Genomic DNA, 11,192 nt, shown 5'->3' with positions numbered 1-11,192 from the left:
GGAGCAGGGCTTACTGGGGCTATCCCCTGTTGGCACCTATGCTCCCCTGGGAGTCTGCTGTGAGGCCTCTGGGTGCATCATGTACTGAACAGGAGCCAAAGGGAGCAGAGGCAGCTGGCAGCACGCCTGGAGGGCAGCAGTGCACAGGGCAGATGCATGGGGATGCCACCTTCAGTCCTGGAGCTCCTGAGGTTGCATCCTGAGATGCACAACTAAGCAGAAAAAACAGTTTTCTGTTGGGTTGAAGAGGAGGGAATGCCATAAACCTGAAGGTGATTGCTCTGAAACAGCAAGTCTCCATGCCTTCTCAGACTGTTCCCCCCCCCCCCACACACACACACACTCCTACTTTCTGATTCAAGGCAAACTTAAACTGAACACCAGCACTTCAAAGGGAAAAGGAGAACGCTCTGCCTGGGAAATGTTTAACTGAAACACTGAAATGAACGGTGTCATTTAGAAGACGTCAAAACAAACAGCTTCAGTCTTCTGAGCTTCCTCTTTTCATCCCTGACTTTGGCATGAATGTATCAATAGATATAACATATCCCCTTCCCCTCCCTTCTCCCCCCAAGGTTTATTTCCTTCACAAATGAAGAAGAAACTGACACCAAACCCCAGCTTTGCTAAACAGCCCCCAGCAAAGGAGCTCATCAGGGTCAATTATCACAAATAAATTAACGGGGCATCCTCCACATTCAGCTGCAAAGATACGATGGTGGTAACCATGTAACCATGCCACCAACACCATTGCATCAGAGCTTTCCTTTCCCCTTCTCTGTCTGCCTGGGGCTTTGGTTTTGCTGGAGGAGGAGTGATAGCAAAGCTGCTATTGTTGCTGTTGTTTTTGTCTGAGTAGTAATGGGCATTTATGTGGGGGTGTGTGCATGCCTGCACGCAAGCCTGCGTTTGTGTCCGACTCCCTCATTCCTCCCTTATCCATCCATGCACAGCATGATATAAACAAACCTGCCTCTGGACATGTCATGGCTTAAAATAGATGTTCATACATCAGCCTTTCCACAGCAGCGGCGGCAGCAGCAAGAAGACATGGCCGACTGGATGTGAGCACACACCACTCTGTTTCGAGCCGAGCCATCTCAGCCCTCACCAAGGTAGAGTAACGGGGGTGGGCGTCTCCTCCCTCCTGCGTGTCTGTCTGTCTGTCTCTGGGAGTGTGCTCCTTCTGCTCCCCTCCCTCTGAGCGTGGCATGACTGGCAGAGGAGCTGCGAGCAGCCATGGGCAGAACGGGCTGTGAGCCCCCCGGTGGGGGGGTGCCCATAGGGGGAGGGTGGGCTCTGTTAATAGATATGGGGCAGTTTCCCTTCCCCTGCAGCACTTGTGCTGGGGGTGGGATGCTGGAAGCCAGCTCTGGCCCTGAGGTTAGAGCTGCATCCTCCCCCCCACATAGGTATGAATTGCTGGTTTTGCAGCAATAAGGGGGTCTGCTGTTTGGCTCAGCACAGCCTCGTAATGATGACGTGGTGTTTATTTCAGACCCCTCTGCTGTTTGTTTCCTAATGCTGCCTATGGTGGCATGTGGCTGCGATGTAGCCAAGGTCACCCAAGGTTTAAGGGCCCGGCACGAAGCCACACAGAATCCCTTTTCCAGGTGGGGTTTGCCAAGTCTGAATTCCCAGCATGAAGGAGTCCAAAATTCATCAGGGCAGGGGAGATGTGTCAGGGTGAGATCCAGCCCTGCTCAGAGCTGCCAGGGATGAAATGGCACTGACCTCTCTGTGCAGCACCCCAGGCACAAGTGGGAGGAAAGAGGGGCACCCAGGGGTCTCTGGACCCTCTCTGAGCTCCCCTATGTCCTTGCAATGTTTTCCTCCCACACATTGCCAAGAAATGGCTGCGTGTTTCTCCCTTCCGAGCTGCTGGCTGCTGGCAGGAGCCCTGGGCTAAATGTTAGAGCAGGGAGATGTGATCTGCTCCAGCCCAGTGTCACTGCTCTACCTCCCCTGGGGTCACTGGGAGAAGCTGGCAGCGCTGAGCTGCTGCTTTGGGCTGTGATGGGGGCCCTGGGGACACCTCCTGTCCCCAGGCAACTCAGGGCAGCAGCAAGATGGTGGGAAGGGGAACGACATGGGGAGACCGAGGGATTATGTTGGGGGAGTTGCATTTATGGGGCAGCAGAAGGCAACTCTGAGTTAATGCTTGGCTGCAGGGATTGACACTGGTGTGTCCAGGGAGGTTTTCTGCAGATGGGTGACATGTATCAGCATGATCTAAAGGTCTGAGAGTGGAACTGTGTCCCAGAGGACCAGCTCTGTAAAATGAGCTTTCTCATCCACTGACATTAACTCTTTCCCACCCAAACCAGTCCTGATGTTCAAATGCAGCATCAGAACTTCTGTGCTCAGAAGGGTTAACCCTGCACTCCCTCCCTGCTGTCTTTCGTGCCTGGTCTGCAGCAGTTTGGGCCCAGGCCAGGCTCTGCATGGTGCCATATGGAATCCTCCACCTGTTTGGGGCATTTCCTCCCCAATCCTGGTGGCTTGCCCAGACCTGGCTGCCTTTCATTGCTTCTGATCACAGGTTGGCAGCATCATTTCTTGAGCTGGCATTGTCCCGCTGGCAGGCAAAACCCCCGAGCCAGCTCAGGAGGAAGGTGGTCCTGTATAGAGCATCTCTTGCCAGTATGGCTTCAACCCAAAGTCATGGAGCTGGAGCAGAACCTCAGCCCATGGAGACTCAGCAATCTGGCTGCCTCTCTGGCTTCCCTCCCCAGAACTGGCATTGCAAACTGCTCCCCAGCAGTATTGCTTGTTGGAAGGGAGTGTAGGTGATGCTGTCTCACAGCAGGAACCACTGGATAGCTGCCTGTACACTGCCCTCTCTGCAGGAAGGTTGGGCCTGGCTGCTTCAGACCAGCAGCTCTATAGCAGGGATGGAGTGAGGGCTCCCTGTCCTAACAGCATCTCCACTACTTCCATCACAGGACCGTGGGTGGCAGCAGCAGCAGAAGAGATCTCCAGGCCATTCTGCGGCCTTCACGACCCCACAGGTATGCTTTGTGGGTCTCAGCAGCTCCAATGGCTTTCCTGTCCCGGTTCTCCAGGAATAGCACCAGGTCACCGAGCCGGGGTGTGCGAGAGGAACGTAACCATCACCCCATCCTCAGCATCTTCGAGCTCGAACGGTTGCTGTACACAGGGAAGACAGCCTGTAACCATGCTGATGAGGTCTGGCCGGGACTCTACCTGGGAGATCAGTATGTATCACAAGGGAATGGGAAGAGAGGGGATGAGGGATGGTTTTGGAATGGAAGAAGTTAGGAAAGTTGGGAATGTGAGGGAGAGGAGGACGTGGGTTGAAGTACTGAAGCAGATGGGTGGAGGCACGTGCCTATGGTCTGTGAGATTACCCATGACTGTGAGTCTGAGTTCAGCATCTTTCCTTCTCCTTTGGCTTTCTCACATGCAAAATGGACCAGGATATTTGAGACTTTGCTTTAACGTGGAACTTTCCTGCACTGTTTCTCCCTCCCTGCAGAGATATAGCAGCCAACCGGCGTGAGCTGGCTCACCTGCGCATCACCCACATCCTCAATGCCTCACACAGCAAATGGAGAGGGGGTGCAGAGTACTATGAGGGCACGGGCATCCGCTACCTGGGCATCGAGGCCCACGACTCGCCCTCCTTTGACATGAGCCCCTACTTCTATCCTGCAGCTGACTTCATCCATCAGGCGCTGAATGAAGGTCAGTGGTAAAGAGAAGAGCGATGGGACAGAATGGGGAGGGTGGGTGGAAAGCTGATTGGCATCCTAGGAAACAAAGCTACTTCCAGCCTGATGTCTGTGAAGAATAATAGAATCATTAAGATTGGAAAAGATCACTAAGGTAATCGAATCCAACCATCTTCTGGTCTGGATCACCTCCTCCAAAGAGGAGATAGGTTATATTAGAGCCCTGGACCCAGCCTGTGTCCAGCACTGTGGCTGCTCCTATTCAAACTGTTTTGGGAGACCCTGTTATACTGATACCCTTTGCTAAGGAGGGGACCACAGTGCATAACATTAATGCCATACCTGAGGTCCTGACTGCAGCACCAGGATGCAAAGTTGGACCCTCAGTAGCTTTTTATATGGGATATTCACCCTGCTGTGACACAGCCCCTGTGTTTTACCCCCAGGAAGGATCCTTGTGCACTGTGCTGTCGGGGTGAGCAGGTCGGCCACCTTGGTCCTCGCCTACCTCATGATCCGCCACCACATGCCCCTCGTAGAAGCCATAAAGACCGTCAAGGATCACCGTGGTATCATCCCCAACCGGGGATTCTTGCGCCAGCTGGTTGCCCTGGACAATGCCCTGAGGCTGAAGAGGAGTGCATGAAGGAGGATGGGAGGGGCTGTGTGATGGGAGCAGTGCTCATCCCATCCTGCTGAGTGGCACAGATAGACAGGGCTTTCCTCCTGGTGCAGATGCTTGGCAGCTAGTGGGTTCCATGCAACCGGTCCCCCACCCCTCACAGCAGAGGGGGTCCCCAGACATGCGAGCTATTCCTAGTGGTAAAGCATAAGCCCTCAATCTGCAACCTTGCCACTTAGGTAGGCCTAATGCATAGCCTCCTTCCCATGCTCATGCAGAGATGCCTCTGGAGGGACATGGCAACACGTTTCAGGTTATTCTCGACCCCTGTTGGCTCCTGGAAGCCTTCAAGGGTTGGTTCTCCCATGTGGCAGATGCATCTGCCAAGCCAGTCCCATCCCTCCCTCCCAGGAGACTGAAGCTGTGTGTGTTCCTTGTCTTGTTTCCCATTTGTTTTCGGTCTGTGTAGCAATGTGAATTAGGTCTGGCGTGTGGTCCCTGGCAAACAGGCCTTTAGTCGTAGTGTTTGAGTGTCCTCCATGCTTAGTGTTAAACTATACAAATAAAAGCAGTGCTAAGGAAGAAGTCTGGCCATCCCTCGTGTGCTTTGGGACAGACTTTGTGTTCAGGCTGTAATGTGCCACGGGTGGAAGAGCATCATCCTGGTGTGCTCAGGGTTGGGATGGGGGGCAGAAATCCTCCCTGATCCTCAGTCCAGGGCAGAAGGGGGTGAATCAGAGAGTGAAGTCACTGTCAGACCGTGTGTGCTGTGCACTGCTGTGTGCTGTGCCCTGCTCTATGTGCTGTGTATTGCTGTGTACTGTGCATGGCTATGTGTTCATTGCTGCTGTGTGCTGTGCATTGCTGGATGCTGGCAGTACCTGGACATCTCTACTGGGAGATCAAAGAGCAGCAAAGGATGCTCCTACACTTTGGAAGAGTCTGATCATGCCCAAATCTCCTTTGCATCCCCTGCACAACGCTGAGAGCCACAGGGAGCAGCAGCACAGCTCCCCAAAGGGCTGAAGCACAGAACCACAGAAGGGTTTGTGTTGGAATACACCTAAAAATCCTTCCCATTTCCATTCCTGCCGTGGGCTGGGACATCACCCAGCAGCCCGTGTTACCCCATCCAACATACGGAACGTCCCGCAGGGATGCACCCAGCAAAGCTCATAGCTCCTGGCGAGCACAACCCGAAGCTCCGAGACCAGGGGCGGCTCCGGGGGCGGCTCCGTGGGTCGGGGCGGGGTTTGAGGGGCCGGGACCGCTCCTTGCAGCCCAGCCCAGCCCCGTTCCCGGTCATGGCCCGGCGCTGTGCACGGCGGAGCCGGTTCGGCCCCGCGGAGCCGCTCCCGGATGCCCCCGTTCCAGTGGTGCCACGGTGAGAGCGGGATTGGGATATGGGGCTGCAGCCCTAATACCGGGATGGGGATGAGGGGTTGGGGTGGCTACGGGATGCTTTGTGTCCCGGGACTCCGTGGACTCGGGTCAGGGTTAGGATTAGGGTTAGGGTCACCTCGGTTTTGCTTCTGGTTCGTTTCCAAAGCTCCCAACCCGCTGCTGGTTGAACTTGCAGCACTTTTGCTTTTGCTGCTCGAAATGAAAACCCTTCTTCTCCCACGTGGAATAAACTCCAGTTAGTGGAGCCCAGGCGCTCAGCTCCTGGCTGAAAGAAACTCGCAGAAACGTGGAACTGTTTGCACATGTGAGGGGAGTTGTGTTTAAATGAGAAGTGGTTTATTTTTATGACTAATAGCTGAGAAGCTGCGCTGGGAATTCCACCATCAAAGCTCTGCCTCAGCAACAAAGGCCGGGTTCTTTTAATTTATGGAGGGGTTACAGCCTTTGAAGCTAAATATAATGCAACCAGTGGCTTCCTCTGCTGTAAAGCAATGCCCTTGTGTGTGCTGTGCAGCTGGGGCAAGCAGTGGTCCTGCAGGCAGGCAGGCTGCTCATGTGCCAGCATTGGGTTGCCCTTATGGGCTGCATTAGTGCTCATCAGCATTAAATGCAGCAGCCCCAGGCACACAGTTTGCTTTGGGAAGCTCTGAGCAGCCACAGCTCTCCCAGCTTCCCTTGGTTTGAGCTTTGGGCAGCGCTGAGAACAGAGCCTGCCCTTGTGCAAAGGCCAGGACGTGGGTTTAGGACTGGCCCTAAGCATCTGATGTGTGCGTTTTGGCCTTAAGCCCCAACCTCACAAATATTTAAGTCAGTGGAACCTGGCAAAATTGCTTTGTTTTTTACCATTGAGGGCCCTAACAGAATTGGGGCCATCGGTGCAAATAAACGTGATACCCAGCAATGAAATTGAGGTTTGCAACACAAATAGTTGCGCTCCATATTTCATAACAAGAAGGTATGCGCTGCATTGGCCTGGAATTGCAGCTCTTCTTAGGCATCACAGCTTTTCCTCCCATTGCTCAGCTGTTCTCTAGGGGATTTGGTGGTCCCCAGCCCTGACCTTTGTTTGGTGGGCTCTGTCCCTGCTGTGAGCTGTTGGCACAGAGCAGGAGTTTGCAGGAAAGCCCATTTTAGCATCGCAGCAAAAAAATGATATGGAAGCTGCATTCAATTTTGGTGATGCAAAGCCCCATAGCTTTTGTGTGGGAGTGGAAAGAATGGTTTGATTTAATGACCTGCTGAGTTTTCCATTCGTTTGATTGAACAAGAATTGGGGGGTGAGGGAGAAGCTGTGCTCAGCATAAACCCCAGGCCTGTGCCTGGCTCACAAAGCACCGTACAGACCAAGTCACCATTCATGCCCATTGCTTTCCAGGCCTCTGCCTTCAGGTGCAGAACTAGCCCTGGGGAGGCTTACATTGGTGGAGTGGTTTGGTTTGTGTTTGGTGCCCGTCAGGCGTTTGCTGTATTAAAACCAGATTTGCTCTGTTCCTCTCGAGCTAAAAATATGAAAGCCTTTGTCAGGCAAAGGGCTGTGTTAATTAATCCCAGCACCGAGTCAGCGCCCACCCTGCTGATAAATTCCATTGGGGAGGAGGTGGAGGAGATGGGAAGGGGGGGTGGTCTGCTGGGACTGCTGCCCCAGGGCCCATCCTGCTCCCCAGCCGGGTCAGGCACTGCCCAGAGCTGTGCTTCCTTCTGGCCCTTGGGAATTCCTGAGTGTCTTTTTAGCAGGAATGAGCCTTGCTAAGCTGGTGGCTCTAAAATTAGCCTTGCCAGCTGTGTTGTGGCTGGCAGGGACGTGTCAGGGGGCTGCTTCCCTCTGCTTCCTTCAGTACTGGGGCTGTATATTACAGCTTCTCTCCTACCTCATCCGTGTCCCTTCTACATGGTACTGCTCTGCCAGTCCCTGTGTGAGTGGGGGCTGTGGGTCCAGCAGGGCTATTCTGCCTGCATTCCCATCAAAAGAAGGTCCAAATGAGACTCAACTTCCCAGCCCTTATCTTGCTTTGGTGCCACAGCAATGGAGCTTTTCATATGTCCTGGGTGGCATCTCTTGGTTTGAAACACACATGGGTTTGAAACACACTTTATCAGGGCTCCTACATGCTTCTGACTTATGATTGTTACCACAACTATTCTCCTTTTGGTCACCATCAAATGAGCCTTCCTCCATCCCTCAGCACTGCTGAGCAGCATTACCCCAGCTCCCAGCACACAGCATTACCTCATTTACTTGTTCTGTGGTGTTTTGTTTTTTTTTAAGAGCTGAAATAGTTCTTTTAATTCTTTTTTTTTTCCCCTTGCAATCATTTCCAGCAAGGGAAAAAAAAAAAAAAAGCCTTTCCTATTGTCTTTTCCTGCACCTGGTTGTCTGGAGAGCAGAATGCTGGGAGAACAGCAGCCAACAAACAAATCCTCCCTTTCTTGCTCTGTAGATGAGTGGCACATAGGCTGTGTCAAGCAATTACAGGAGGCAAAGGCCAGCAGTGGCTCTGCCCTCTGTAGGCAGGAAAACCTCGTTTCCTGCAGCCCAGGTGCTTGCTTGATGCACATCCCTGAGCTGGATGCCTCCCATCCTTCCAAGTGCACAGGTCTGTCTTGGGCACATCGTGCTGCTGGTGAGTGTCTGTGGAGATGCAGCATTCAGTGCTGGTGCTATCCCTGCAGAGATCTCTGATTTCCAGTCCATAAGACAGCATCAGGGCTTTTGTTAGGGGATGGGAGGCTCTGGGGGCTGCATTGGGAGTGAGCAGAAGCTGCACACATCTCCTGCCCTGAGCTGCAGGGTGCCCTCCTACCCTGTCTGGCATATCTTGCATGGCAGAAGGTAAGTTTCATCTTCTTCAGTTCTTCACCTCTTCTTCCTCTTTTTCCTATTCTAAATACTGAGTTTTCTTCTCCCCCCATAGGGTGCTCCTGCAGTCTGGGGCTGATTTACACCAGTAAATCCTGCACGATGCCCCCCATCACATTTCAAGACCTGCCACTCAATATCTACATGGTCATTTTTGGCACCGGTATCTTTGTCTTCGTGCTCAGCCTCATCTTCTGCTGCTACTTCATCAGGTGAGGCAGAATCCTGCAGCACCGATTGCTGTTCTGATTGAGCCTTATCATCCAGGAGCATCCGCGGCGCCTGGACCACTGCATCCCCCTGTGCCCATTGCTTTGTCCCATCATACAAGAGCTGCTCACCACGAGGCTCTGCCCTAAGGATCAGGGCCAGGCTCGTTCCTTTGGTCCCCTGTGGCAGAGCAGGGCAGGAAACGCAGGAAGGGGCTCTTGTTTTTCAGGGGACCACGCAGAGCAATGCATTGTGTTGGGCAGGGGAAGGAGCAATGCTGCACAGGAGAAGGATGTCTTTCCATTCCCCTCCCAGCTCAGGGAGGGCTATTTTTAAACTTAGAAGCAGCAGCTGGTGTTTCTTTGGGCTCGAGTTGCACAGGATGCCTCAGCCCCATTGCAACCCTCAGCCATTGGGGGCTGTGGGAGCACATCTCAGTGCCTGGCTTGGGGGAGAAGTAAAGGCTACGAGTGGTCTCATCCCCTCTGTGCTTTGCTGGGTTGCTTTGTAAGCAGCTCTCCCCTCTGTATGCCTCAGCCAAGGTCGTAGTGGTGGGGCTGGGAGCTGCTAGTGGGTGAGTGCTGGAAATAGGGCATTTCCTGCACTGAGAATGACTTCTGAAGGCAAACAATCAGGGCTGTCAGCCCTTATTGCTGCCTGCTGCTGATTCCTGCAGGTATATAAAGCAGTAGAACCCCCCAGCTCTGCAGGAAAGGGGCTTTGGGAGGGGGGACTTGGGGATCATCCTGGAACTGCATCCATGCTGTTCAGATGCTCCTCTCAGGGATGCTGTGAAGCTCACAGTGCCTTTTTCTCCCTGTCTACAGCAAACTGCGGCACCAGGCACAGAGTGAGAGATTTGGGTACAAGGAGGTAAGGCTGATGGCTGTTTTCTACTGATGACCCCTAGACATGTGGGGTCGATGGAGGAGGTGGGAGCAGCTGGTGGGGGATGCAGCAGGGTGTGATGCTTCTTGTCCCCAGGTTACCCACCAACATGTTGGGTACATGGCTGCAATGCCCAGCTCAACCTGCCCCTACCTGGCTCATTTCAGTGAGGCTTAAGGGCTGGGGCTGCCCCACAGGAGCCACAAGCCCCATTTGGGGTGGCTGATGAGCCATGGACACTGTTTGTCCAGCTTGGGCTTTTCCCAGCTCCATGCTTGCTCAATAGAAACCTACCACTGCATCAGTCCCAGCTGCTCCTGATATTCAACTTCTATTTCCTTCCCCAGGTGGTTTTGAAAGGTGATGCCCGGAGGCTGAATGTGCACGGGGTGAGTATGGTGCACTCATCCCAGCTCCATCCTTTGAGCTCACATGGAACTGGGGCTCCTGGGTTTGTATGGTGACTTAGACAGGCATGTGCCAGCACCAGGCTGGGATCAACAGTGCTGGGTTGGAAATCAGGAAGGAAAACCCCATCCTGGGGCAGCATGGGGCTGGGAATACCCAGGGAAAGGCCTCCAGCAGCAGGGCTTCCACAGCCACAGCATTTCTAGCAGGAGTGGGGCTGCACATGAGCATCACTTTGGGTTCCACGTATCCTTGCTCACCCTCAGCCCTTTCTCACCCCCTGCAGCAAACCTGTGCTGTCTGTCTGGAGGACTTTAAGGTGAAGGAGGAGCTGGGGGTGCTGCCATGTCAACATGCCTTCCACCGAAAGTGAGTACAAGTTTAGGGCAAGCAAGGGGGGGGGATTCCCTTCTGGTTTGCATCCTCCCATGTCTCTGCTTTGCAGGTGCCTGGTGAAGTGGTTGGAGGTGCGTTGTGTGTGCCCTATGTGCAACAAACCCATGGCAGGTCCGGCTCAGCCCCACGGCAGCATTGGCACACTGCTGGATGAGATGGTGTGAGCAGCCCCGCTGGTTTTCAAAGGGAAAACAAAAGCTTTAACCCTGAAGGATTTGGGGTTTGCGAGCTGGGATGGTGCATCACTTTGTTTCGGTGGGGGGGTTGTTGGTATACCACCCCAAAGTGCCTTGCAAGGACAGTCTGGGGGGAGTGTGGGGTGCAGCTGTGAGTGCTGCTCCCCTCTCAGTGCACAGAGTGTTCTGAATCCATCTGCAGCCTGTACCCATCCACAGTCTGTACCCATATGCTCTGTGTACCCATCCCTATGGACTCAGCCTCCCCTGTTTTCGGGGGGGGGGGGGAAATGTACAGGTTTACTGTAAAAACAGATTAAACTCCAGGTTTACTGTAAAAACAGATTAAACTCATGTTTGTCAGCCGGGCTCAGCTGTGAGTGCTTTAAGAAAGGCTGGAAATACCGGGCTGGAAACACACAAGACTCCACCATTAAAACACCCCCAAAATATCCTAAAAACAAGAAACCCCAACCCGGAACAGACCCCAAATCCCCCCTGTTTAATCCTATATTGACACACTGGCTGTGAGTGCT

General features: G+C 53.5%; 2 protein-coding genes across 2 annotated transcripts; both read left to right on the top strand.

The window, feature by feature from the left end:
• Window positions 1–1,022: 1,022 nt before the first annotated feature.
• On the top strand, window positions 1,023–4,902 carry DUSP26 (dual specificity phosphatase 26). Its single transcript, XM_015883158.3, has 4 exons — window positions 1,023–1,115; window positions 2,946–3,218; window positions 3,500–3,708; window positions 4,142–4,902. Exons 2-4 carry the CDS (start codon window positions 3,040–3,042, stop codon window positions 4,339–4,341), a joined length of 588 nt encoding a protein of 195 aa, XP_015738644.1. The 5' UTR covers window positions 1,023–1,115; window positions 2,946–3,039; the 3' UTR covers window positions 4,342–4,902.
• Window positions 4,903–5,617: 715 nt separating this feature from the next.
• On the top strand, window positions 5,618–11,019 carry RNF122 (ring finger protein 122). The gene is made up of 6 exons (XM_015883160.3): window positions 5,618–5,701; window positions 8,634–8,790; window positions 9,616–9,661; window positions 10,024–10,065; window positions 10,371–10,453; window positions 10,530–11,019. Exons 1-6 carry the CDS (start codon window positions 5,677–5,679, stop codon window positions 10,642–10,644), a joined length of 468 nt encoding a protein of 155 aa, XP_015738646.1. The 5' UTR covers window positions 5,618–5,676; the 3' UTR covers window positions 10,645–11,019.
• Window positions 11,020–11,192: the final 173 nt, after the last annotated feature.

The sequence above is a fragment of the Coturnix japonica genome, chromosome 10, assembly GCF_054131305.1.
Source record: "Coturnix japonica strain WE chromosome 10, WE-NBRP24, whole genome shotgun sequence".
In the NCBI taxonomy this organism is placed as follows: Eukaryota; Metazoa; Chordata; class Aves; order Galliformes; family Phasianidae; genus Coturnix; species Coturnix japonica.
The sequence above is the reverse complement of the archived record's forward strand: the minus strand, read 5'-3'. Positions and strand labels throughout refer to the sequence as shown.

Bases quoted from the DNA above. Each gene is read 5' to 3' on its own strand.
- DUSP26 (XM_015883158.3), top strand. From the start codon at position 3,040: ATGGCTTTCCTGTCCCGGTTCTCCAGGAATAGCACCAGGTCACCGAGC. The intron at 3,219-3,499 runs GTATGTATCACA...CCCTCCCTGCAG, and splicing joins GGACTCTACCTGGGAGATCA to AGATATAGCAGCCAACCGGC. The intron at 3,709-4,141 runs GTCAGTGGTAAA...TTTTACCCCCAG, and splicing joins CCATCAGGCGCTGAATGAAG to GAAGGATCCTTGTGCACTGT.
- RNF122 (XM_015883160.3), top strand. From the start codon at position 5,677: ATGCCCCCGTTCCAGTGGTGCCACG. The intron at 10,066-10,370 runs GTGAGTATGGTG...CACCCCCTGCAG, and splicing joins GGAGGCTGAATGTGCACGGG to CAAACCTGTGCTGTCTGTCT. The intron at 10,454-10,529 runs GTGAGTACAAGT...TCTGCTTTGCAG, and splicing joins CAACATGCCTTCCACCGAAA to GTGCCTGGTGAAGTGGTTGG.